Genomic DNA, 25,175 nt, shown 5'->3' with positions numbered 1-25,175 from the left:
TGGAAAGCTTCGACCAAGGTCCTCACACCAAAGGGGAAATCTTACAGGTGAGAGTTCGAGATAAAATATACGTGAAAGTGCAGATTTCAAATGCCAGTGACTTACTAGCTATGCCATAAATAGGGTGTTTGTAGAAAGAATAAAAAAAAGGAAGAATGCTTTGCATGTCTCAAATAACCAGGCTGCCCACTGGGGGCTGTCTCACCCTGAGTCTCTACTTTCTGGGTTTTTTTTTTAGGTTTTTTTTGTTTTTGTTTTTTTGGCCACGCTGTGAGGCATGTGGGATCTTAGTCCCCAATCAGAGATTGAACCTGCGCCCCCTGCAGTGGAAGCGGGGAGTCTTAACCACTGGACTGCCAGGTAAGTCCCTGTTTTATTTTGTTTTGTTTTGGGTCTCCACTTAAAAAAAAAAAAATTATTTATTTTTGGCTATGTTGGGTCTTTATTGCTGTGCGCAGGCTTTCTTTAGTTGCATCAAGCGGGTACTACTCTTCGTTGTGGTGCATGGGCTTCTCACTGCGGTGGCTTCTTTGGTTGCAGAGCACAGGCTCAGTAGTTGTGGCGCACGGGCTTAGTTGCTCCGTGGCATGTGGGATCTTCCCGGAGCAGGGGTCCAACCCGTGTCCCCTGCACTGGCAGGCAGATTCTTTTTTTGTGTTTGTTTGGTTTTTTTGCCGTACGCGGACCTCTCACTGTTGTGGCCTCTCCCGTTGCGGAGCACAGGCTCCGGACGTGCAGGCTCAGGGGCCATGGGTCACGGGCCTAGCCGCTCTGCGGCATGTGGGATCCACCCAGACCAGGGCACGAACCCGCATCCCCTGCATCGGCAGGTGGACTCTCAACTACTGCGCCACCAGGGAAGTCCACATTCTTTTTTAAACCCCACATTTGTTTATTTATTTATTTTTGGCAGTGTTTGCTCTTCGTTTCTGTGCGAGAGCTTTCTCTAGTTGCGGCAAGCGGGGGCCACTCTTCATCGCGGTGCGCGGGCCTCTCACTATCGCGGCCTCTCTTGCTGCAGAGCACAGGCTCCAGACGCGCAGGCTCAGTAGTTGTGACTCACGGGCCCAGTTGCTCCATGGCATGTGGGATCTTCCCACACCAGGGCTCAAACCCGTGTCCCCTGCATTAGCAGGCAGATTCTCAACCACTGTGCCACCAGGGAAGCCCCAGTCCACATTATTTTGAAAATATTCTTTTCCATTATGGTTCATCATAGGATACTGAATTTAGTTCTCTGTGCTATATTTAAGACCTTGTTGTTTATGCATTCTATATATAATAGTTTACATCTGCTAACCCCCACTCTTCTTACCAGCTCCACCTGCTACAAAGTACAGCTCTGGGGAATTTTCCCTTAATGGCCTTATTTCACGGTGGAGTTGCAACAATCATATGGGTGTGCCTGGCCAGCTGCGTGGGGCTGAGAGGGGAAGGGTGGGATGATTTGGGGGTGGGGGGCATCATGGTATAGGATGGGGAAACTGGAGTGAGACCTTCATTTTTTTCAGGCTTGTGTCTTTCCTTGAGGAGTTTCCTAGCACCCAAGGTTCTATTGACCTGATCTCTAATTTCCTTTGAGGTTCCTATTTTTGCCTTATGAACTCCTGTCCAAAGGTGGAGGCGGACCATCCTAGCAACCCAGCCTTGCCAAATATTAACAATGTCACACCCTCCTCACCCGGGTTGTAATTTACTATGTAATGATGTTTTCCTGGACCTCTCTCTAGTTCTACCCTAGGTAGGTGTAATAATTTTTTTATTGTCGTAAAATATACTTAAAATGACCATTTTAGGGCTTCCCTGGTGGCGCAGTGGTTGAGAGTCCGCCTGCCGATGCAGGGGACACGGGTTCGTGCCCCGGTCCGGGAAGATTCCACATGCCACGGAGCGGCTGGGCCCGTGGGGCATGGGCGCTGAGCCTGCACGTCCGGAGCCTGTGCTTCGCAACGGGAGAGACCACAACAGTGAGAGGTCCGCGTACCGCAAAAAAAAAAAAAAAAAAAAAGACCATTTAAACCATTTTTTTAGTGTACAGCTAAGTGGCATTAAGTGTATTCACACTGTTGTGTAACCATCACCACTGCCCATTTCTAGAACTTTTAAAATCTTCTCAGAATGAAACACTATACCCGTTAAACAATAATTTCCTATCCTTCCCTTTCCCCAGTTCCTGACAACTACTATTCTACTCTCTGTCTCTGCTCTAGGTACCTCATGTAAGTGGAATCATAGAGTATTTTTTCATTTGTATCTGGTGTATTTCACTTAACACAGTGCCTTTAAGATTCATCCATGTGGTATCATGTGTCAGAATTTCCTTCCTTTTTAAGGCTGAATAATATTTCATTTTATGTATATACCACATGTTGTTTATCCATTCATCTGTTGATGGACACTTGGGTTGTTTCCACCTTTTGGCTGTTGTGAATAATGCTGCAATGAACATTGCTGTACAAGTTTGTTTGCCTCTCTGTTTTCTCTTGGGTATATATCTAGGAGGGGAATTGCTGGGTCATATAATAATTCTATGTTTAACATTTTGAGGAACCGTCGAATTGCTTTCCCCAGCGACTGCACCATTTTACATTCTCACTAGCAATGTATGGGGATTCCAACTTCTCTGTATCCTCACCAGTGTTTGTTATTTTCAGGTTTTTTTGTTTTTACTATAGCCATATTACTAAGTGTAAAGTGGTATCTCATTATGGTTTTGATTTGCATTTCCCTAATGACTAATGGTATTGAGAATCTTTTCATGTGCTTATTGGCCATTTGTGTATTTTTTTTTGGAGAAGTGTCTACTCAAGTCCTTTGTCCGTTTTCTAATTGGGTTGTTTGTATTTTTGTTGTGGAGTTCTTTATATATGCTGGATATTAAACTCTTATCAGATGTATGATTTGCAAATATTTTCTCCCATTCTGTAGGTTTTTTTCACTCCTATGATAGTGTTCTTTGATATACAAAAGATCTTAATTTTGATGAAGTCCAATTTATCTATTTGTTGTTGTTGCTTATGCTTTTGGTGTCACATCTAAGAATCTATTGCCAAATCCAAGGTATGAAGGCTTACCCTTACGTTTTCTTCTAAGCCTTTCATAGTTTTAGCTTTTATATTTACCCATGATGGGTGGGTAAGCAGTTTTGTGTGTGTGTGTGTGTGTAAGCGTAAAGTTTCTAGTTTCTGCTGAGTCTTATCTTTCTAGAGCACTTAAAGCACTTTATATACTTTATATCACAGTGTTATCCTCATGTAACACGTGAGGGGAGTCTCAAGGAAGTCAACTGAGGCTCAGATAAGTTAACTGATTTGCCTAAGTTAGACAACCTGTAAGTTACCAAGCTGGTCCGGCTGGGTTTTTAGTAATGTGCCACTCAACTGCACAGGAAGATAATGAAAATTTAAGTGCGTAGTAAAGGTGACAGCTCGAAGCTAGGGTGCAGGGAATTCCCAAACTATTTCGCTTTCACCTCGGCTGCATCCATCCTCACCCCACCCTCCGCCCACTCCAGCTCCTCCTAACTTCCGGCCCTGAGCGCAACCCTTCCATTGGCTGTTGGTTACAGGGCCTCATGCTCATACGAGGGGAAGCAGCCAATCAGTGTGGCTCGTCTCCGCCCAGCCAGCCAGCACTAGATCGCGTGGTCCTTGTCCCTCCTATGGCATGTCGGGAACTGTAGTCTAATGAAGCATTTCTACCTAGAGTGAAAGGAGATCGAGAACTACTGGTCCCAGGGAGCTGAGCGCCGAGCGGTCCGGCTTTTAGGAGTACCCAGCCAACAATCTGGAGCAGCAACTGGCGTCCAGGAACAGGTGAGAGAGGTCGAGGGCTGGCAGGGGTTAGAAACTCGGCCTTACCTCTGTAGCGATACTTTAAGGCACAGGAGGTCCAGTCTGTTGTGTTAGAGTTCCCCCGTTTTGGGGGTTTGTGGACCGACTGACACTGTGGATGTGCAGAAACTCCTGAACTCTGCCGTGTGCTTTCCTGAAACCCCACAGGATAACTGCACCCTGCTTTGCTCTTCTGCTGCGAACCCTCCCCACCCACCCAGTGTTGCTCCGAGGCTGTCTGCGCAGTCCCAGTTCTGTGAGGCTCAGAACGCCCAGTCCCAGAGCCCCAGGCTACATGTCCATAGCACTCAGGGGTTCCTCTTTCACTTCTCTTCTTGAGGCATCTCAGAGCCTGCGCTCCCCTCTCCCCGCCTACCAGGGGAGACCTGTGTTCTAGATTTGGCGCTGACACTCCCCAGGTATCTTCCTATCTCCTAGAGCCTCAGTTTGACCTCCATAAAATAGGGTGATTTAAGGATCCTCCCAGCCCCCAGTCCTGAGGTCCTTTACTCTGGACTCTTTTATCATGTGCTCCAGAACTTGGGGGAAGAAGTCAAGAGTGTAGCAATTCCAGAGGCTCCCTGGAAGAGGCGTTGACGGTTTCTCAACCGGATAAAGTTAGGTGGCATTAAGTTCTAGCCGTCTTATTTTAAGTGTGATCAGTTGAGTCTTGGTCACCCAGCCATACTTTTTGTTCCCTGCGTTTCTTTCTGTAAATGCCCTCAAGCTCAGCCCAGAAGAGAGTGGGGCATTCTGGGTATGGAGATGAAAGTTTGGAGGGTGACCCGGGGAGCTGACAACGTGCATCTGCCTTTGGTGCTTGCTCCTGCAGGGAGTGCTTGATGCCCCCTCCCTATGCCACCCCCCATGCTGCCCCTGTCCCGCTGGTTGAGATCTGTGGGGTTCTTCTTGCTGCCAGCCCCCTGCTGGGTACCCCGGGAGAGGTGGCTGGGTTCCCTACGGCAGCCCTCCCTGGTGCATGGGTGCCCAGTCCTGGGGGCCTGGCACAGTGCCCGCTGCTGGTGCCAAGCATGGACAGAGGAGCCTCGGTGAGTTTGGCGGCGTGAGGGGCCTTGGGGAGGGGAGCAGATGATTAGGTTTCTGACTTGTCCTCCCTCTTGTCAGAGCATTTTACTCCTCCCTCAGAATGAATGGAGACCAGAAATTGGATGTTTATGCCCAAGAAAGGCAGGATTTCATCCAGCACTTCTCCCAGATTGTCAAGGTGCTGACTGAGGAGGACATTGGACACCCAGAGACAGGAGATGCTATTGCCCGACTCAAGGAGGTGAGGGGTTTACGACTTGAGAGAGTGAACCTTTGCACTCTCTGTGCATGTGTGGGATCCAGCTCTGGCTTTTGACAGGTATGGGAGCAGGCTTTTATCTGAGTGACTCTGGGTCCACTCTGGAGGGGCTGGGGCCTGGTCAGGTATATTTAGTCAGCCGATCAATCCTGCCTTGTGGTTCTGCTGAGCCAGCCAGACTGCTTTGTATGGGGGTGGAGGGCCTTGAACCTGGTAAGTCTTTAGTTTTGTTGAGAAAGGGAATTAGGTGTCCAGAAATCATTAAGGTGCTACCTTGTCAGGGACCTGGGAGGAAGCAGTCTGAAGTGGACCTGAGTGAAGCTAGTGTATCATCAGAAACCCCTGCTCTAGAACAGGAGCTATTGCTGGGATACTTAAGTTGCCTAATTCTTTTTTTCTTTTGGAGTATCTAGTAATTCTTTTTGTAAATGCTGTCTCATTTGTCTGAGGGGAACTAAGGAAAAGGATGTCTGTCTACACTGGGATGGAGATTAAAAGGGAAATCTTCCCAGTGAATTAGATCTGTTTGACAGCAGGGCAGCAGAAGGCACAATGAGAAGCCCCAGCAGGAGGGGATGCCATTGGAGGAGTGGGGGGTGGGTTCCCCAACCTCGGTCCCCTCCAAGTTGTCCTCTGGCCAACTCTGTGGGTAGGGGGCTTGCCTTTAATAAAGTGAAAGAGACTTTTCATTTGCAGATAGGTTGAACTGTGGGTTGGAGGAGGTGGCTGAGAAAGGAGGAATGGGCTGTGAAGGGGAAGTTAGGAGAATTGGGGACGGGGTGAAGGAGAGACGTGAGCACGCCAACCATTCCCATAGTGAAGCCACTAGGTGGTGTTTCTGGGGGCTCTGAGGAGCTCCAGTTCTTTATGTCTCAGCGCAGAAAGAATTCAGCAAGAGGCAAAGTGATAGAAAAGAAGTGATTTATTAGAATAGAATGCTTGTGAGGCTTACAAGCCAGTGGGTGAGAGGGTGCCACACCCCAAGAACTTTGTGGGCTACAGTTTTATAATCAAAGGAAAAGTGGGGAGGAGGACAAAACCACCTTCTTCCTCATTCTTGAGTAGATGTCATGCTTTCATCATCACCTCCTCCTCCGGGTTGGGCAGGGGAGTTTTCTTGTCCCTACATGTTTAAGCCAGGACTGTCGTGGCACTATGGAACGATTATTTCAGGTCTTAGTACAATGAGGGTCTTTTACACTGAAATGTCGCCTTTCCATAAATTGTTTTTTGTGTGTGCAGAGAGCATGTTCTAGGGGTCATTAACTTACTGAACTCACTGGGCAGGATGTGGGTCTCATGCCACCATTATTTTATTGTTTTGGGGCATATCTTATGCTCTGTTGCATGGTTTTGTTGCTGAGCAGGCCTGCTTGGTTTTGTGGTTAAGCGAACCTGCTTTCTTCAGTGATCATTAACTTACAGGGGTCTCCCATACTTTTCTTCTTTACTTACAGTCCCTTAGTGGGATTAACTATTTAATTACCTACGTTGTCCTTTTACTCTGTCCCTATCAGTAGTACGTACAGAGTTTTCGCGCAGTTCAAGCCCTGTCCTGGGTTTGGGAGCAGATTTTAATCTCCCGTATGGAGCCTTTAAGTGTACTGAAGAAGGCAATGCAGAGAGTGCCTGGGGACTGGAGAACTTCTAGCTGTGCTCCAGGATTTGGGAGGAAGCCAAGAGAATAGCAATTCCAGAGGCTGCCTGAAGGAGGGGTCAGGGTTGAGGAGGATAAAGTTAGGTCTTACGGTTGGAAGTGGGAAAGGGCAAGAAGAACTCTCAGAATAGCTGCTCTGTAGACCCTGATGCCTTGTCACTCTGCCCTTGCTCCCAGGTCCTGGAGTACAATGCCATCGGAGGCAAGTACCATCGGGGTTTGACAGTACTGGTAGCGTTCCGGGAGCTGGTGGAGCCCAGGAAGCAGGATGCTGAAAGTCTCCGGCGGGCCCTGACCGTGGGCTGGTGTGTGGAACTGGTAAGAGGGAGGGGGAGGGGCAGGAGAAGACGAGGTTTACTAGAGTGGGGGTACCCTGGGTAGGATGGGGTGGGGCAAGGAGGGATGGGCCTGAAACTTGGTTTCTTGGTGGTTTGTGTTTCTGTGCCTCTAGTGTGCTGCGGCCAGACTTAGTGAATTACTCCAAGGGTTAACAAATGTGGGGAAACTCTTGCCAGTGGGTACACATTTCACCTGTAGACCTGCTGTGGGCCAGGGCCTTGGGACTGGCCATAAAGTTGTCAACTCTTTCCTCTGAGCAGAGGACAGCCGCAGAAGTAAGATAGTTCTTCTAGAACGTTATTCTGTGGCAAAGATTGAAAACTGGAAGCCCATTGGTAGTTTTCGAAAATATTTTAAAATTAAGTTCCCTAAATCTAACAAAGAAGAGATTTCACATAAAACACCAGATTTCTAGCATTACTTGGAAAATTGCTAGATCTGGGTCCAGAGTCCCATGTAGCAACAGTTGGCTGAAGTTGAATTGAGGCCACTTTCCCAAGACAGGACATGTGTGGGTCTGTCTTTATCTTGCTCCAATCCCCACATCTTCCTGTCTCCAAGCTCACTTGGCCCTTGAAGGTGTATGGTTTGCTGGCCTGGCCTCAAGTCTTCACTAGCAACAGGGGGACCAGGTTCTGGGGGCGGTGGTGCCAGGCCCTGAGGAGGGGGCCAGTGAGCCCAGGAGGGAAGACGCTCAGGGCTTGGCGAATGACGGGTGATTCTGGCCTGCGGAGAGGAGCCCCTGGCCCGAGGCAGGACGTGACGAGCTGAGTCGGCCACACCGCATTCTCTGTATGAGCAGGTCAAGTGGAGCTGTCTGTCCTGCAGGTGTTGGAAATTCCAATCTGGAGCCTGTAAGAGAGATGGGGCTGGAGAATAGGGATTTGCCTCCAAGGAGGTAGAAGGACGATGGCCTCACTGTGGACGGGGCCCCTGGTGAAGGGCCCCTGGTGCTCTTCTAGGGATCTGGAGGGGCCGAGGAGCCCATAAACACAGAGGGCGGGCAAGGAGGGAAGGGCAGGAGGAGAGGGACAGAGCTGTGGGGCGGAGGGAGGCAAGAGTGCGAGGGGCCAACAGCTCACCTGGTAGAATCGGTTGCTGTTAACCTCAGCTGCATTGGGTGCATCTGGGGGTGTTTTTTCTTTTGGCCGTGCCATGCGGCTTGCGTGATCTTAGTTCCCTGACCACGGATTGACCCCTGGGCCCTGGCAGTGAAAGCCCCGAGTCCTAACCACTGGATGACCAGGGAACTCCCATGTTTTCTTTTTTAAAAAAATTAATTAATGAATTAATTTTTGGCCGCGTTGGGTCTTCCTTGCTGCGCGCGGGCTTTCTCTAGTTGCAGCGAGCGGGGGCTGCTCTTCGTTGTGGTGCGGGGGCTTCTCATTGTGGTGGCTTCTCGTTGCAGAGCACGGGCTCTAGGCACATGGGCTTCAGTAGTTGTGGCACGTGGGCTCATGGGCTCACGTAGTTGTGGCTCACAGGCTCTAGAGCACAGGCTCAGTAGTTGTGGCACATGGGCTTAGTTCCTCCGCAGCATGTGGGATCTTCCTGGACCAGGGCTCGAACCTGCGTGCCCTGCATTGGCAGGCGGATTCTTAACCACTGTGCCACCAGGGAAGAACCCCCCCTGCCCCGTGTTTTCTTAAATGCAGCTGTACTTCTGTCACTTCCCCAAGATTCCATTTGAGCTGTCCACCATTGTTTTGGATGATTTTTTAATAATTTCTGCTTCTATCTTCCTTTCACTTCTACCTCATCTCCTTCAATCTCTTATTTTTCTATTTCAGCATTTACTTCCTAAAAATGAGGACATTTGCCTATGTAACCACAATACTGTTATCACATCTTTGTCTGGGCTGCTACAACAAAATACCACAGGGTGGGTAACTTACAAACAACAGAAGTTTATATCTCACAGCTCAGAAGGCTGGGAGGTCCAAGATCAAGGCACCAGCACGGTCAGCTGAGGGCTTTCTTCCTGGTTCATAGCCAGCATCTCCTTGCTATGTCCTCAGGTGGAAGAGGCAAGGGAGCGCTGTAGGGTCTCTTTCATAACGGCACTAATCCCTTTCACGAGGCTTCCATTCTCATAACCTAAGCACCTCCCAAAGGGTCCACCTTCTAATACCATCATCTTTGAAGGTTAGGATTTCAACATACGAATTTTGGTGGGGGACACATCCAGATCATAGCAACATCCAAGATATTTAACATTGGTACTAAAATATTATCTAATGTATATTCCATATTTAAATACTTGTAAATCCCCCCCAATTGTCCACTATAGGTTTTTTTTTTCTTTTCTTTTCTTTTTTTTAACATCCAGGATCCAAGCAGGAGTAATGTATCGCATTTGGTAGTTTTTCTCCAGTCTTTAGAATACTTCCTCTATCACAGTTGACTTTTTAAAGTCCAGGCCAATTATTTGGTAGAGTATCTCACAATCCAGTCTGATTAATATCATGAGGAAATAATCAGGGTAAACATTTTGGTAAGGATGCTACATAGGTAATGTGGTATATTTCCCGTTACTTCCCACTATAGTACATACCTGGGAAGATGACTAAAAAAACTCAACCCAGTTCTGTGGTACCATCCCTATAGATTTAAAGTTCTCCTAACAAATAGAAAGTGCAGTTGTGGGGCAGAGAAGATTGAGGGAGGCCACAGAATGAACGCCCTTTGGAGACAATCTTGGTTGAGTGGTGCTGGTTGAAACCAGATGGCCCTTGTAATCACTCAGGGGAGGCAGTGGACCTGTCGCTTCAGGGGAACAATGCCACTCCAAATAAACACATCGTAAATAAAACGTGTGCCCCCAGTGTGGAAAACCCAGGTCCCACCCCAGGGCAAAGTCAGAGGTCAAGGTGCAGAGGGACTTCGCCTGGAACAAGAGCAGCGATCGCCATAACCCTTTCTCTGCCCACACGTGAGCTGGTGGGTGGTGGTGGGCACTTCCTCTGAGCGATGCAGATCCACTGGAGCACATACAGGGATCAGGGTGGGGTGAAGATTTCAAAACTATATCTTCGGGGAATTCCTGGTGGTCCAGTGGTTAGGACTCGGCGCTTTCACTGCTGAGGGCCCAGGTTCAGTCCCTGGTCAGGGAACTAAGATCCCGCAAGCCGCATGGTGCAGCCACAAAAACCCAGAAAAAACAAAAACCATGTCTTCAAAAGCTGTTTGAAGGAGCCGGAATGTGTAGCCTGACTGCAAGAAGTATCCTGGGGGACGCTACGGTGCTTCATTCTCTCATTTATTTCTTAGACAAACATTTATGACACACCCACTCTGGGACCATGCTGTGCTGGGCTTTGGGAGTGCCAGGGGGACAAACACATTGCCCTGCCTCCAAGGAGTTCACAGTCCTGTGGGGAACCAGCACGTTTGGGTGCCTTCAAGTAGGCTGGCACTCAGAAGAGGAAGCCCTTTGATGATGTTTAAGACCCATGGGTGAAAGTTACCGGAAGTCAGACTTGAGTTCCATCCTATTAGACCTGCGCTCCCTAACGAGCTCCCTGAGGTGGGGTTTTGTTCCTGGTCACTGGAGTAGGTAAGCAGAGTGCCCGGGGAGGACACAGGAACAGGCTTTTTTGTTCCACAAGTCATGTAAAGTCAAATTGCATGAAGAAATCTTACTTGAAGCATTCACTGAAGTTTTTCGCAAGAGAGTCCAGTATATGATGTTTCATCATCTCCCTGATACCAGGGATTGTCTAGGGCTGCTTGTCTGGAGATGTCAGAGATCTGTTGTGTCTCTTACTTTGAAAACAAGGGAGTTTTTGTCCCTTTTTATAGTTGGGAAGCCTGAGCCAGAGAAGTCATGTAACTTTCCAAAGTCCCACAGCACAGACGAAAAGTCCTTGGTGGACTTCCCTGGTGGTTCAGTGGTTAAGACTCCACGCTCCCAGTGCAGGGGCACGGGTGCAGTCCCTGGTTGCCGAAGTAAGATACCACATGCCACATAGTGTGGCAAAAAAAAAAAAAAAAAAAAAAAGTCCTCGGCCTCCTCATCCTGACCTTCCTTACCAGCTCAGTGATTCTCAAAAGCAGCAGCTCTGTTGCTGGTAGAAGGAACAGTAATAAGGAGCCCTGGGGCTCTTATTCCACTTTTCGTTCTCCTAGCTCCAAGCCTTCTTCGTGGTGTCAGACGACATCATGGATTCATCCCTCACCCGACGGGGCAAGATCTGCTGGTATCAGAAGGTAAAGTGGGCGGGAAGGCAGCGGTGGGCATGGGAACAGGCCACGGGGAGATGGTCACGTGGAGCCTGTGGAGGTGTTCAGAGTTACAGGTTCTCGGTATGAGTCTAGGCCAAAGACTGATTGCTTGTTTTTTTGTGTCTTTGACAGCCAGGCATAGGTTTGGATGCAATCAATGATGCTTTCCTTCTGGAAGCATGTGTCTACCGCCTGCTGAAGTTCTACTGCCGGGAGCAGCCCTATTATATGAACCTGATTGAGCTCTTCCTGCAGGTGTGCTGCAGACCAGGGCTCAGTGCCCAGAGGCTGCCCACAGTAGCCTTGGCCTCTGTAGGACATTCTCGTCTAGCTTGTTTCGGGACACAGGAGATACCTCGGTTTGCCTGGATGGGGAAGTAATTGAGGAAGGGAATCGGGGAGGGTGGTGGTGGCGAGAGGGGCTTCTGTGTCTCTGTGACTGAGGAGTGGTAAGGGACTGTGTGTGTGACTGGATGGGCCTTGAGTCTTGGGCCCCTCTCTCCCTCCTGCTGTCTTTCTGACGGCCCAGGTGTCATCTGGTATGGGATGTAGGGCCCAAGATTTCAGGGTTCTCCAGCCCCGGAGAAAGCCCAGGTCATGGGCCATTTTCCTCTTCCTTAGAGTTCTTATCAGACCGAGATCGGACAGACCCTGGACCTCATCACGGCCCCCCAGGGCAATGTAGATCTTGGCAGATTCACTGAAAAGAGGTGAGGGACCATGGGAACCATATCTGGACAGTGAGGGAGGGCTGGGGCCAGGGGCGTTATCCTTCTGAGGAGTTTATCTTCTCCCCGTACTCAGGTACAAATCTATCGTCAAGTACAAGACAGCTTTCTACTCCTTTTACCTTCCTGTAGCTGCTGCTATGTATATGGTGAGTGAGCCTCCCCGCCCTCGCTGCCTTGCCCATGTGGGCTTTTGGATAGGAGGCCACAGGGCAGACAACTTTGGACAGTCTGGTGCCCCCATTGAATGGCTGTGTGATCCTGAGCAAGTTACTTAATCTCTCTGAGTCTGTTTCCTCAGCTGTAAGATGAGGATAAAAATCCCCACCCATGGAACTACTGTGAAAATTAACTGAGTGGTTAATATGAATGTGGATGGCCCATCAAGGGGGAACAATAAATCCTCCATCTGAGTATGGATAGGAGTGGGGAGGATATAATTCAGGCTGAGAGGGAGGAGACTGGATTCGGAGGTGGTCAGTGGGATTAACTGTCTATGCTGACCCTCTCCAAGTTTCCTTTTCATCCTGAAAGAATTTGGAAATGGCAAAATGATTAGGAAGAAGGATCAGAGTGACTCAGGGACTGAGCCTTGTGAGAGAAGAGATAGTATGAGGGCCTCCAGAATGGACTCGCCTCTGCTATGACTCACAGGAAGACCTAGCTAAAATAAGTGGGGTAGGGGCTGGACCATCAGTCAGGACTTCCTAGATCAGGGAAGCCAGGGATGTCTGAAAGGAGAGGACAGAAGATTTGGGGGCTGCACTGGGGCAAGAGCTCGTGGAATGAAGCGGCCACAGGAAGATGAAGGCACCTCTGGTGTATGGCTTGTTCATCCCCTTTTCACTGTAGGCGGGCATTGATGGGGAGAAGGAGCATGCCAATGCCAAGAAGATCCTGCTGGAGATGGGAGAGTTCTTTCAGATCCAGGTAGGAAGGCATGAGGTACTGGCAGAGAAAAGGCTCCAACTCCTCTTTCCCTGCCTTGGAGCCTCTTCATTCCTCCTTTTCTGCACCTGCCCCCACCCAGGATGATTACCTTGATCTCTTTGGGGATCCCAGTGTGATGGGCAAGATCGGCACTGACATCCAGGACAACAAGTGCAGCTGGCTGGTGGTTCAGTGTCTGCAACGGGCCTCTCCGGAACAGCGCCAGATCCTGCAGGTGCCTGAGAGAGGGCTGTGGATCCCTGAGCTGCTGAAAAAGGGGATAGAGCAGTGGTTCTTCAGTGAGGGTGATTTTGACCCCCCAGAGGACGTTTGGCAGTGTCAGGAGACTTTTTTTTTGTTGTCATAACTTGGTGTGTGTGCATGTACCACAGGTATCTCTAGTGGGTAGAGGCCGGAGATGCTGCCCGACATCTTACAATGCATACAGTAGCTTTCCACACAAAGTATTATCCAGCCCAAAATTTGAAATGTGCCAAGGGTTGAGAAACCCTGGACTAGAGGAAGCTGAGGCCTGAGCCACTATCTGAGCATTTGGGATGGGGATGGGGAGGGGGAGGTTCAAGATCTTAGATACTAAGAGACACTTAAAACTGGAGGCAGGGATGGAGTGAATGGCATTGGAGATGTTCTGGAATATCTGGATGGGGGAAGGAGAGGGGACCTGGAGGTGCTGGGGGGAGATTAATAAGCCCATTTTCCTGCCTCCAATCCTTCAGGAGAACTATGGGCAGAAGGAGGCCGAGAAGGTGGCCCGGGTAAAGGCGCTATACGAGGAGATGAATCTTCGGGCTGTGTTCACGCAGTACGAGGAACACAGTTACAGCCGCATTATGGGTCTCATTGAGCAGTATGCTGCGCCCCTGCCCCCAGCCATCTTCCTGGGGCTAGCAAACAAGATCTACAAGCGGAAAAAGTGACTTAGAGACTGTGAAGTGGGAGGGGGAGGCTCTCAATAAATTGTTGTCTAACCTGTGGTTCTTCTGTTCCTGCTGGTGCCAGCCAGGGGCGCAGCTCTGTCTAGAATGGGCAGGGTGGGGGGCAGTTGCATGGAAGCGAGGACCTCGGGCCTTGGCTTCAGGACCCCCTTGGGACTGAAAGCTTAGGATGCATCAAAAGCCATTGAGCCGGGCCTGGGTGGGTGACACAGGCGAGACGTCAAGCGCTGGGGGCTGGGTCTGAGCCACGCCACGCCCATGCGTGAAGGGGCGCGGCTGCGCAGCGCTGGCGCCGGTTGTCCCGGCTCCCCTCCCCTCCAGTCTGTGCAGGCCGGGCGGGGACCCGAGCTGCGAAGGAGCAGACGCTGGAGCGGTTGCAGGAGGACCCTGGTGAGGATGGCCCGTCGTCCTGTGGGTGTGGATGGACGGGGTTGGGGCACGCGGGGTGGGGCAAGAGAGGTTAGCGGTAAAAAATGAATAGAGAAGGGGTGGGGTGGTAGCTGGACGATAGAGACAAATGGGGAGAGAATGGATAGACGCGCTGGGTTTCGGAGCAGGGTGAACGTGCACCGTGGCTGGAGGCTGGGGCTCGGGGTCTGTGCCGGCTGGCCTAACTGCCAGGCGGAGTTGACATGATGACGGCTGCTCCGTCCTTTCCCCCACGCCCGCCCCTTTCCTGCATCAACCAGCCAGACGAGCCTCCCCACCACCCAATTTCAGAGCATCTGGGCGGGGCGTCCCTTGACCCCTTCCCCTGGGAGTGAGGGGCAGGCTGGGGAGCAGAGCCAGATTGCAGCAGAGAGGACCCGGAGTCCATTCTGGGCCCCATTCTTTTCCAAGCCCCTGCACTTCCAAGGAGATCGAGAGCGCAGCCGCATTCTCTGACCCTCCCCGCCCCATTCCTGGGGGGTTACATTCGACTCCACCTGCAAACACTGCAGCGGAAACTACTGGCCAGTCGATGTCTATTTGCATCTCATTTAAATATTGTCCAAGGCGCCTTTCCAGGCCTGCCCCAGCCGTCAGTCACCTCCGTGTCCTTCCCGCGGCCCGCTCCCTCACTGGCCGGGTTTCACCATCCCTGTCTTCTAGGGCTGCATCTGCGGTTGCCAGGTAGGTGGATGTGAGAGGCCTGCTCCTCCTCATTCTCTAGAGGCCATCCCGTCGCCGCTGGCACCATGCTGTCCCCTCAGAGGGCTTTACTCTGCAACCTCAACCACATCCACCTCCAGCATGTCTCTCTGGGCCTGCACTTGTCCCGCCGTCCGGAGCTTCGGGAGGGGCCCTTGAGCACATCCCCTCCCCCAGGTGACACTGGGGGCAAGGAGAGCAGGGGCCCCTGCAGCGGGACCTTGGTGGACGCCAATTCCAACAGCCCAGCCGTTCCCTGCCGATGTTGCCAGGAGCATGGGCCAGGCCTAGAAAACCGGCAGGACCCAGCACAGGATGAAGAGGGGGCTGCCTCTCCCTCAGACCCGGGTTGCTCCTCCTCTCTCAGCTCCTGCTCAGATCTTAGCCCTGATGAGTCCCCCATCTCGGTCTACTCCAGGGACCTCCCTGGCAATGAGGATGTCCACCCTCAGCCCAGCATCATTCCTCTGGAGCAAGGCTCCCCACTGGCTTCTGCAGGTCCAGGCGCCTGCTCCCCAGACAGCTTTTGTTGCTCCCCTGATTCCTGCTCTGAAGCTTCCTCTCCACCTGGCCCTGGCCTGGACTCCAACTGCAATGCCCTGACCACCTGCCAGGACCTGCCTTCCCCAGGACTAGAGGAAGAGGATGAGGCTGAGGAGCAGGACCTCCCTACCTCTGACCTCCTAGAGGCTGATGATGGGAAAATCGATGCTGGGAAAACCGAACCCAGTTGGAAAATCAACCCCATTTGGAAAATTGACAAAGAGAAAACTGAAGCTGGCTGGAAAATCACTGAGAACAATAACTCTGATTGGAAAGTCAATGGGAATATTAACTCTAGCTGGAAAACTGAACCTGGAAAATTCGACTCCGGTTGGAAGACCAATACAGGAATAACTGATACGGGTTCCAAAACAGATGCAGGGAAAACTGATGGAGAATGGAGAAGTGACGTCAGCAAGGAGCCGGTGCCCCACCGGACAATCACGTCCTTCCACGAGCTGGCCCAGAAGCGCAAGCGGGGCCCAGGGCTGCCCCTCGTGCCGCAGGCCAAGAAAGACCGCAGTGACTGGCTCATCGTCTTCTCGCCAGACACCGAGCTGCCCCCTACGGGGTCGCTCGGTGGCTCCCCGGCGCCTCCCCGGGAAGTCACCACCTTCAAGGAACTCAGTGGAAGAAGAACAGAGCTGGGCTGCAGCCCATAGCAGAGGGGCAGCCCGAAGAGGGCAGGGCGGGGAGCCCAGCTGCTGGTGAGGAGGCCCCAGCCGCAAAGGAGCCGGAGGAACCAGGCCCGCAGGCCGGCGTTGAGGGTAAGAGGCCACAGGAGGTAGCGAGAGGAGGGCTGGGCTTTGGCCTCGCCCACACCTCCAAAGCTTCCAACCCGACCCCCTGTCTCCCCTCCATTCTGTGTCACCCATCCTTCCCGTCCCCTTCTACCAGGGAGCGCTCCGGGAAAGGGAAACTGGGTGGGTCCTTGGGTTACGGGACTAACTCTTTGCTCCCTCTTTCTCCCGCCCCTCCTTGCCTGGCTGCCCATCCCGCTGGCCTCCTTCCCCTCCGCACCTGCCCCGCCAATCCTGCCTGCAGCCGGTCCCCTCCCGCTCCCTCGGCCTCTGGTTTTCCGGTTCTCGGCTGACGGGCGCCCCCTGTTGGAGGGTGGGGGCGCGGCCACAGCTGGGTCTCTGCTCCTGGCGCCTCTGGCCGGCTGGCCCCGCGCTGGGCTGCGGCTACTGGGGGCGCCGAGTCCCCCAGAGGAGCAGCTGCTGCCTGTCCGCCTGTCCCCGGTGGGGGCCTATTCGCCTCCGGCTAGGGGGGACCTGCCTTGCCTGGCCAGCCCTGAGCTGGCACTGCTGCTGTCCCCGCTCTTTCCCAGAAGTAGCACCTTCCCCGCCGCGGCTTCCCCACTCCGCCAGGTACCCGCCCCCCCGCTGCCACGGCCACCTCGTCCGCCGAAGGCCCCTCGCTGGACCAGGAGCCCACCGCCTCCTCCCAGGCTACGTAAGAAGGACCGGGGCCAGCCCCGCGTGCCACGCCTCAGGCGGGGCTGCCCCGCCCACTCCAAAGCCCCACCCATCCTCGCCCAGACCTATTCTGGGTCCTGCCCTTCAACCTGGGCGGATTCTAAGTTCATTGGTACTGGGGAGTCTGGCCCTGCTGGCTCCCTGTACTGGGCAAAGGTTGCTGCTTTTTCCGCTTCGTGGCCCGGCCACTCTCCCTCGAGGCCCAGGCATAGTGGATACGGGCTTAGCAGGCTTTCATGCGTTTAAGGGAGTCCCAGCAAGTCCATTGGTAAGGACCTTGGGTCACACCCTGTGTGGAATTCTCCGGCCAGTGCAGTTCGAGCCTGATCCCCACCTTGCTCGGGAAGGGTAGAGGGTGAAGTTCGCTGAGCTCATTGGCTGAGGGGGTTCTGGTCACTCCTCCATGGGGCCAGGCCCACGTGGGCTGCAGCGGGCGCCCTCCTCCGAGATGCTGGCGCAGGACCCCGGTTTCCCCTTTCCGGCGCCTTCCAGCCTCCCAATCCTTGGGTCTCCTCTCCCCGTGTCTCTCCTCCCTTTCCCGTCTGTCTGTCTTTCCATTGGTCCAGGCTCCCCACGTGCTCCTTGGGTCCCTGCAGACCTGACAAGGGCCCCGGGGCGGCGGGCACAAGGCTGCCCCTCCCTTCCCTCGCCCTGTCATCTCCCGCCTTACAGGCCTCTGCCTGGCAGGCGGGAGGTGAGCGCGGCTGCCCCACGTCGGGACTTCCGGGATCGAGGAGCTGGGCCGTGAGGAAGGGAAATAGGAACCGGGAAGTGGGGAGCAGGATGGCAGTGCTGAGATATGTGCAGGATTTCACTCTGGGAGCCCGGGTCGAGCTGTCCTATGCTCCACCCAGACCTGTGCTCCCTTTCCCAAGACTTGAAGGGCAGGGATGCTGCAGACCCGCGGGAGATGACCTGTGTGGAAGCCTGGAGTCCTTGGGGTAACCCCTGGTAAGTGTCACTGCGTTCTTCTTCCCTTACCCCAGTCCGTAGTTCCTGGTCGTTCACCGGCGTCCCCGGGGACCAGCGACTGTGGATGGCAGAAGCCCAGAGTGGGACTGGCCAGCTGCAGGAGCAGAAAAAAGGTAGGACACCCTGACTTCCGACCCTTGGTTTGGGAATCAACTTCCCCTCGCTTAGGCCCTCCTCTCTCAGGGTCAAATTGTGTAAACCAGGCTCTCCAAGTCCCTTGGGGTTTGCCTAGGGAGAGACAGGGGGCTTTGACGCTTCTTCCCTTCCCTGGCCCCCACCCAGGTCTCCTGATAGCTGTCAGCGCTTCAGTGGATAAAATCATCTCGCACTTTGGGGCCGCCCGGAACTTAGTGCAGAAGGTGAAGGTGCCTGTGGGAAGGGCGTTGGGGTTGAGGAGGTGAATGGAGCTCTGAGGTGCAGGAGCAGTTGTCGGGGAGAAGGCTGGAGGTATCTCTGGACCCATGCCCATTGCACTGCCTCCAGGCCCAGTTGGGGGATAGCCGTCTGAGCCCAGATGTGGGGCACCTCGTGCTGACCACCCTTTGTCCGGCCCTCCATGCCCTGGTGGCCGACGGGCTGAAGCCTTTCCGGAAAGACCTCATCACTGGGCAGCGCCGGAGCAGCCCCTGGAGCGTGGTGGAGGCGTCTGTGAAGCCAGGTGAAGCGGGGAGAGTGTGGGGCTGGGCGGGCGGGGGCAGGGACTGGGGCAGGGCCTGGGCCTGGCTGACTGCGCCCTGTGTCCTCAGGCTCCAGCGCCCGTTCCCTCAGAACCCTGTATGGCCAGGTCAGCCGTCTGGCCCTGCTAAGAAGCAGCCGTAGCCGCTTCCATGCCTTCATCCTGGGCCTCCTCAAGTGAGTGGCCTTCTTTCTGGCATCCCTCCCATGGCCTGGAGATGGCAGGAGTGTCATGGGTGGGACACATGGTGGGTGCCCCATGTCCCCAGAGGAGGTCTTCCCTCTTCCAGTCTCATCTCCCATCCTCCACCCACAGGGGGCTGGAGTCCTCCACCTCCTTGAACTTCTGTTCCCTCCTCTCTCCCCCAGCACTAAGCAGTTGGAGCTGTGGTTTTCCAGTCTCCAGGAAGATGCAGGTCAGAGGCTCAGATGGGAGAGGATGGGGGTGCTAGGCTGGGGCCGGTGGGGGAAGGGATCTCTTCTGTTGGTTCCCCCTGGTGCCAGATCTTACTACTCTCTTGCTTAAAACTCTTTCAAGGAGTCTTATTGTCCATAGGAGGAACGACCCAAATACTCACTGTAACCTCCAAAGTCTTGGTTATCTGGCCTCTGCCTTCTTCTGCTTGCTGCCTTCAGGTCTGGGGCTTTCCCTGGTCCTGTGACAGTCTTCCTTTCCTGTTCTTCCTGCCCCAGGGCCCTATTTTTATGGTCGCTCCACCTAGAATAGGGCTTCCTGCCCCTCCTGCCCCCTCATTAACTTTCATTCATCCTTTGGGTCCTTCTTCAGCGAGGCTCCACCCCCACCTCAAACTAGGCTAACTCGCCCCCATTCCCCACCCTGCTCGCCCATTTTGCTCCCATGGCCCTCAAGTCCTCCTTTTTGTTATAGATTCGTCACCACACGTTCTACGTGTGTCTCCCTCTCTAGGCCGTGGTTCCACACAGGCGGGGATGTGGCAGCTCTGCACCCCTCCGTGTCCCCCTCTCTCTGCCCCAGTGCCCAGCATAGCAAGAGGCCTGGGAGGATGTTCGCGATTGGTGGGCTGATGCTCTGGACTAGGCCCAGAGCAGGGGCTGATGTTAGCCTGCTCTTTCCCAGGCCTGCTGTCCCTCCTGTACCTGCCCACCGGCTTCTTCTCCCTGGCCCGGGGCGGCTGCCCCTCCTTGTCCACGGAGCTGCTGCTCCTGCTGCAGCCGTTGTCGGTGCTCACCTTCCACCTGGACCTGCTTTTTGAGCACCACCACCACCTGCCCCTGGGCCTGCCTCAGGCCCCTGACCCCCCAGGCTCACCTCCAGCCCTGCAGCAGACTGTGCAAGCCATGCTGCACTGGGGGGGTCGGCTGGCCCAGAGCCTTCGGGGGGCTTCTGGGGAGACCCCTCCAGGCCCTTCGGCCCCCTCAAGCCCTCCTACCCCAGGCAGCTGGTGGGAGCAGCTGACCCAGGCTTCCCGGGTCTACGCCTCTGGCGGCACCGAGGGCTTCCCTCTTCCCCGATGGGGATCGAGGCATCACAGGACTGCAACTGAGGTCGCACAGGAGAGGTCCCTGCCCGCAGAGGAAGCTGCACCAGGCAGAGGCGTATGGCTGGGGAGACTGTTTGGAGTGCCTGGGGGCCTCACAGAAACTGAGAGTGGAGCCCCAAAGTCCAGGTAATGGGGTCCCTGGTCCTCTCCATGACCTCTGACCTCCCTCCCCTCAGAGCCCTCAGTCACCCCAATTTGTTTTGTTTTTTTTTGGCCGCGCCACGCAGGTTGTGGGATCTTAGTTCTTGGACCAGGGATTGAGAACCTGGGCTCCAGCAGTGAAAGCGCCGAGTCCTAACCACTGGACCAGTGAATTCCCTCAGTCACCCCAATTTGAAACTCAGTAGGGGATCTTTTAGGTCAGAGGTTGACAGTCTGGCTTTTCTACAGCCCCGAAGTAAAAATGGTTATATTCTTAAGTCATTAAGTTTTAACAGTTATGTAAATACCTGCATAATATTGTCCATTTTGCCTCTTGGCCCTCAAAGCCAAGAATACTTTCTGGCCCTTTAGAAAAAAAGAAAAAGTTCGCCAACTCCTGCTCTAGGTTTTGACCATTGGTAGCTCTTTAATGGCTTCAGGTACTCTCTAGTGACCCTCTGGATCTAAGCCTGCTGGTTCCATAGGTCCCTTTGTAGTTTTTGGTGTTGTAGACGTTCGTTGTCACCTCCCTAGTCACCCTAAAGGTAACTGTCCCACAACTGCCACTCTGCCGTCAGCAGTGACCAATCCTGACCTCTTTTGAACCACAGTTGCGTCCCTCAGCCTCTTCCTCCCTCCAAAGTCCTGGGTACTTGGGTTCTTTTTATGGAGGTGGGTTGACCTCTGTGACCCTGCATCCTTTCCTCCAGGAGACCATCCAGCTGGCTGCCCCCGACAGTGAGTGTGTTGGCTCTGGTGAAGCGGGGGGCACCTCCCGAGACTCCCTCTTCTCCTAAGGAACTTGAGGTCTCAGCACCCAGCACAGCGCAGACCCACAGGTAAGGAGGGTCGGGGAGAAAGTGGTGTGCGTGTTATACCTATGTGTTTTTCTGTCTTCACAGAGTGGATGGGAGGCGGTGTAAATGGCCTTGGGCTGTAAAGTCAGTGCTTGGTTTGCGTTGCATCTTTGCTATTTATTATTGGTGTGACACTAATTTCTCTGAACCTTAGTTTCTTTCTCTGTAAAAAGAGGATAATTTATACTTTTGTTATGGTTGTCATGAAGACTAAACGTGATTTTATTCAATATAAAAGTATTTGGCACACAGAAGGTGCCCAGTTAGTGGTGACTTTTATTACTGTTATGTGTATACGAATGCACACGTGTGTCCACTGGGACACTGTTCTTCTCTTTAGTGGGGTCTTCTAATTTGGTATGAGGGGCTGCGTTGACTTTAGGGTCTGGCTTCAGTTCTCTCAATCCATTGAATTAGGCTTCTTGATTTTCCATTCAATTACTTATCAAGTACTTACTATGTGCTTAGCATTATGCTGGGGGAGGGAATGCAAAGGAAAACCTGTTGGAGTCCCTGCCTACAAGGAGCTTGTATTCCAGTGGGGATACCAGTGAATAAACGAGCATTTACAATTCTGTGTGGGAAAGACTCTAGGAAAGGAAGACTGAGTCCTTTGGAGCCATAGAGACGGGGCTTCTTCCCCAGGTCTGGGGACTCAGAGAAGGCCTAGTGATGGTGTGGGGTGTGCATCTGAAGGAACAGGATGCAAAGGTGGAGAAGCCCAGGTGTGGTAAGTGAGGAACTATGAGTACATGATTAGTTGTGGCTGGAGTGGAGGATGCTGGCAGTGGTGTTAGGGAGGTTGATGGCTTCAGTAGGCCAGCTAAGAAATCTGGACATCACTCCAAGGCAGTGGGAGCCATTGAAGGGTCTTAAGTGTGGTGACAACAGGCTTGCTAGTTTTAAGTTTTAGACTTAAACAGCTCTCTGACTGCTGTTTGGAGAATGGAGCTGGAGACCGTTGTCAAGATTCAGGCACACCAGTTAGATCATATGCCAGTGGTCCAGAGAAAGAGTATAGAGGCCTAAATGAGGACAATGGCAGTGGGGTTGAAGAGAAAGATAAATTAAGTGGTGGGAGATACAAACATCAAACAGGTTTTGGTGATCGATTGGATGTAAAGACTGAGACAGCCTGGTTTTTGCCAGGAGCAACTGGGTGGAAGGTGATGCCATTTACCACTATAGGGGACACAAGGGGACTGGTTTGGAGGGTTAAGATGAGTCATTTAGTTTGCATATGTTGAATTTGAAGCACCAGAGAAGTGCAAATTGCATCAAATAAGCAGCTAAAGAGTGGGTTTGGAGCTCAGGAGAGGGCTGGGGGCCCAAATAGAATCAACATGTTGATAGATGGTCCCCATGTCTCTTCCAGAGCCCAACTGATGTTTACTGAGCTGAACCAACAGGGACATACCATACAGTGGGAAGGTGAGGCTGGGGACAGCTGGGCACCCCTGCCTCACTTCATCCCAGCATCTCCCTCTGGCTCCTTATAGGGCAGTCCGAGCTCTCTGTGACCACAATGCTGCAGGACCTGACCAGCTGAGCTTCCGGCATGGGGAAGTGCTGCATGTCATCGCCACTGTGGATGAGGACTGGCTCCGCTGTGGGAAGGATGGAGTGGAGGGGCTGGTGCCTGTGGGGTACACCTCTCTTGTTCTCTAGGCCTAGGACCTTTTCCTTTCCTGCACCTCTCTCCCTCCTGTCACCTGGGAATGGAATGGCCTGTGAACTCTCCCCCATGTAAACTGATCATCCCCAAAGTACTTTCCCTGTCTGCAAAATGACACTTTCCTCCCACATCCATTTCTGCTAACATGTAAAATAAACTTTCCTCCTTCCCTCCCATACCCATCTATAAGGTGAAATCTGCTCTTCTTCCAGATGTATAAAAAGGCATTTCCCTCCATGCAATCTCTTTCCTCTTTCCAATCCGCAGTAGGGAATAGCTCCCTATCTGCAAAATGGAAATCTCGCCCCCCTCTATCTTTATCATCTGTAAGTAGACTGTGCCAGTGCAGTATATGCCTCAGTTTCCAAGACTAGAAGGGCCTCTAGGCTTCTTCCTGTGTATGGAAACTTTTCCCACTTCACCCATCCCATGTTGCCTGTATTTATGATATACTCATGCTGTACTAGGTGCTGAAGTCTGGACACCCCTGGCGGGTGGGCCTGTGGTGTCGGTCTGCCTTCTTCTTCCTTTGTCCCAATAAAGAGTGGGAGTTGAACGTGTCTGTCACTGTCGGTTTCAGGACATAGGCTAGGGGGGAGGGGAGGGAGGCCATATTATGGGGAGCCCAAGGGAGATGCTTCCTTCCTAGCCCAGGTCTAGTTCTTTCTGTTCCCTTAGGAATGATGTAGTCCCCAATTGGTGCCTGACTTGCAGGAAGTGCCTCTCTAGCCTGAGACTTGATATCTTTGCTTGGTGAGACTGATATGGTAGGAGCCTGAGGAGATATGGGAGAGATGGGAAGACTTAGTCCATTAAATTGTACTTATCAGACTGAGGTGATGGGAAGGATTAAAAGGTTTTAAGAAGGGACACATGTTTTTCTATTTAATATCACCATTCTGTGGTGCTATAATTTTAGGAAGCATAATAACTTGACATCTATTACTTTGTTAGGAGTTAATGAGTTTCAGGCTTTTGAAATGAGAATAGCTAAATGCTCTAGAGCTTGGAGGATGGGGCTGGAAATCACTATAAATGATTGCCTAGAGGAGAATCACTAAAAGGTTAGAAGAATAGAAAGCTATAATTATAACCAGGCAACAGGAAAGTTAGGGAGAAGCTGAGAACTATGAGGTGAAACAGAGGAAAGAAATTTTAAGTTTTCCTTCATCTTTGGGAACTTGGTTAAGAGCACAACGGGCTGGTGTTAGGAGAAAGGACGTGAGGAAATAAAAATCTTAGATCTGAAGCTTTGGAAATACTCGGGCAGGGTTGGTTAGAATCAGATGTCTCATACTTTTGCCATTTTCTAAGATTTAATGCTCCCCATTCCTGGCCAATTTATGTTATTCATCTGCTCCTTGCTTTAATTTTGCTTTCTGTGTTTGGCAGCCCTCTCAGTTTTGGACCCTTAGTTTGCATTTCAGGTGTTTTCTAGGGTGATGTTTTTCAAACTGGATTCTGAGAGCCTCTGGGAATTCATAGTTATATTCTTAAGAGCGGGAGTACTCAAGTTTATGATGCTTCTTCAATTGCAAATTACTCCTGCAAAAAGAAGTTCTATTTTTATAAAGTTTTAATTTATAAAAGAGTAGATATAAAAGATGACTTTGGGACCAATATTTCTTAAAGTGAGTTCTACAGAGTAATCTTTGTGGGGGGGCATGATTCTAAAGTTTCAGAAATCTTTTACTGATATAGAGCTTTAATTTCCTGTGATTCAACCTGCCCTCTCCTTTTCCTGACTCCTATCCCTATGTGCCTGGTTTTATAGTGGGTAATCCTCAAAAGTGGGAGGAGTCATAGAACAATACTGTCAGAGCATCAGTGAGATATGGTGATATTGGCAGTTGGAGCCTAATGGTTCTCAGGTAACACAACAGGGAACCTCCTTTGCAGGACATCTTGAGATAGGACAAACATTGATATGAAATTAGTTTTGTACTATTATCATTACATATTATCTAGAATAGAACAGCTGTAAGTAGGTATTAAAGGGATATTAAAAGTTAAAAAAATTAAAGATTAAAAAAACTACCAACGTATTGTTTTTGCAGCCAGCCATGAGTAGACTGTTGTGTGATAGTGGGACAAACCCCAAGTTCTTGTAGGAGTGGAGATTGAGCTCTTGCAGTCAACTGTCTTGACGCTTCCGAGCAACTACAGTCTAGCTGACTCAAACCCTAAATGTCTGACTCCTGTCTGGG

At 52.0% G+C, this 25,175-nt stretch overlaps 2 protein-coding genes and 1 pseudogene across 4 annotated transcripts; 2 read left to right on the top strand and 1 right to left on the bottom strand.

The window, feature by feature from the left end:
• Positions 1 to 3,708: 3,708 nt before the first annotated feature.
• Positions 3,709 to 14,012, top strand: FDPS (farnesyl diphosphate synthase). 3 transcript variants are annotated; one of them, XM_024748200.1, is made up of 10 exons: positions 3,709 to 3,815; positions 4,959 to 5,121; positions 6,974 to 7,114; positions 11,264 to 11,344; positions 11,492 to 11,614; positions 11,981 to 12,069; positions 12,164 to 12,236; positions 12,940 to 13,017; positions 13,118 to 13,252; positions 13,755 to 14,012. In XM_024748200.1, exons 2-10 carry the CDS (start codon positions 4,981 to 4,983, stop codon positions 13,953 to 13,955), a joined length of 1,062 nt encoding a protein of 353 aa, XP_024603968.1. In that variant the 5' UTR covers positions 3,709 to 3,815; positions 4,959 to 4,980; the 3' UTR covers positions 13,956 to 14,012. The 3 variants fall into 3 exon arrangements, with proteins under 3 accessions (XP_024603968.1, XP_024603969.1, XP_024603967.1); XM_024748201.1 differs by having other exon boundaries at positions 3,722 to 3,815; positions 4,980 to 5,121; XM_024748199.1 differs by lacking the exon at positions 3,709 to 3,815 and adding an exon at positions 3,824 to 4,882.
• LOC112401752 (putative uncharacterized protein RUSC1-AS1) lies at positions 13,163 to 14,873 on the bottom strand (annotated as a pseudogene).
• On the top strand, positions 14,327 to 23,528 carry RUSC1 (RUN and SH3 domain containing 1). Its single transcript, XM_024748198.1, is given in 12 exon segments — positions 14,327 to 14,363; positions 15,066 to 16,271; positions 16,274 to 16,414; positions 16,692 to 17,102; positions 18,112 to 18,210; positions 18,380 to 18,462; positions 18,581 to 18,755; positions 18,844 to 18,949; positions 19,142 to 19,188; positions 19,872 to 20,421; positions 21,147 to 21,275; positions 22,793 to 23,528. Coding segments are annotated over 11 exon segments (3,030 nt in total). The 5' UTR covers positions 14,327 to 14,363; positions 15,066 to 15,151; the 3' UTR covers positions 22,962 to 23,528.
• The last annotated feature ends 1,647 nt before the right edge of the window (positions 23,529 to 25,175 follow it).

Source organism: Neophocaena asiaeorientalis, unplaced genomic scaffold, assembly GCF_003031525.2.
Source record: "Neophocaena asiaeorientalis asiaeorientalis breed wild unplaced genomic scaffold, Neophocaena_asiaeorientalis_V1.1 scaffold76, whole genome shotgun sequence".
Taxonomy (NCBI): domain Eukaryota; kingdom Metazoa; phylum Chordata; class Mammalia; order Artiodactyla; family Phocoenidae; genus Neophocaena; species Neophocaena asiaeorientalis.
This window is presented reverse-complemented; position numbering and strand designations above follow the sequence as displayed.

Excerpts from the sequence above, each read along its gene's own strand:
- FDPS (XM_024748199.1), top strand. The coding sequence starts at position 4,689 with ATGCCACCCCCCATGCTGCCCCTGTCCCGCTGGTTGAGATCTGTGGGG. Across the intron at positions 4,883-4,958 it reads GCATGGACAGAGGAGCCTCG|AGCATTTTACTCCTCCCTCA; the intron begins GTGAGTTTGGCG and ends CCCTCTTGTCAG. Across the intron at positions 12,237-12,939 it reads TAGCTGCTGCTATGTATATG|GCGGGCATTGATGGGGAGAA; the intron begins GTGAGTGAGCCT and ends TTTTCACTGTAG.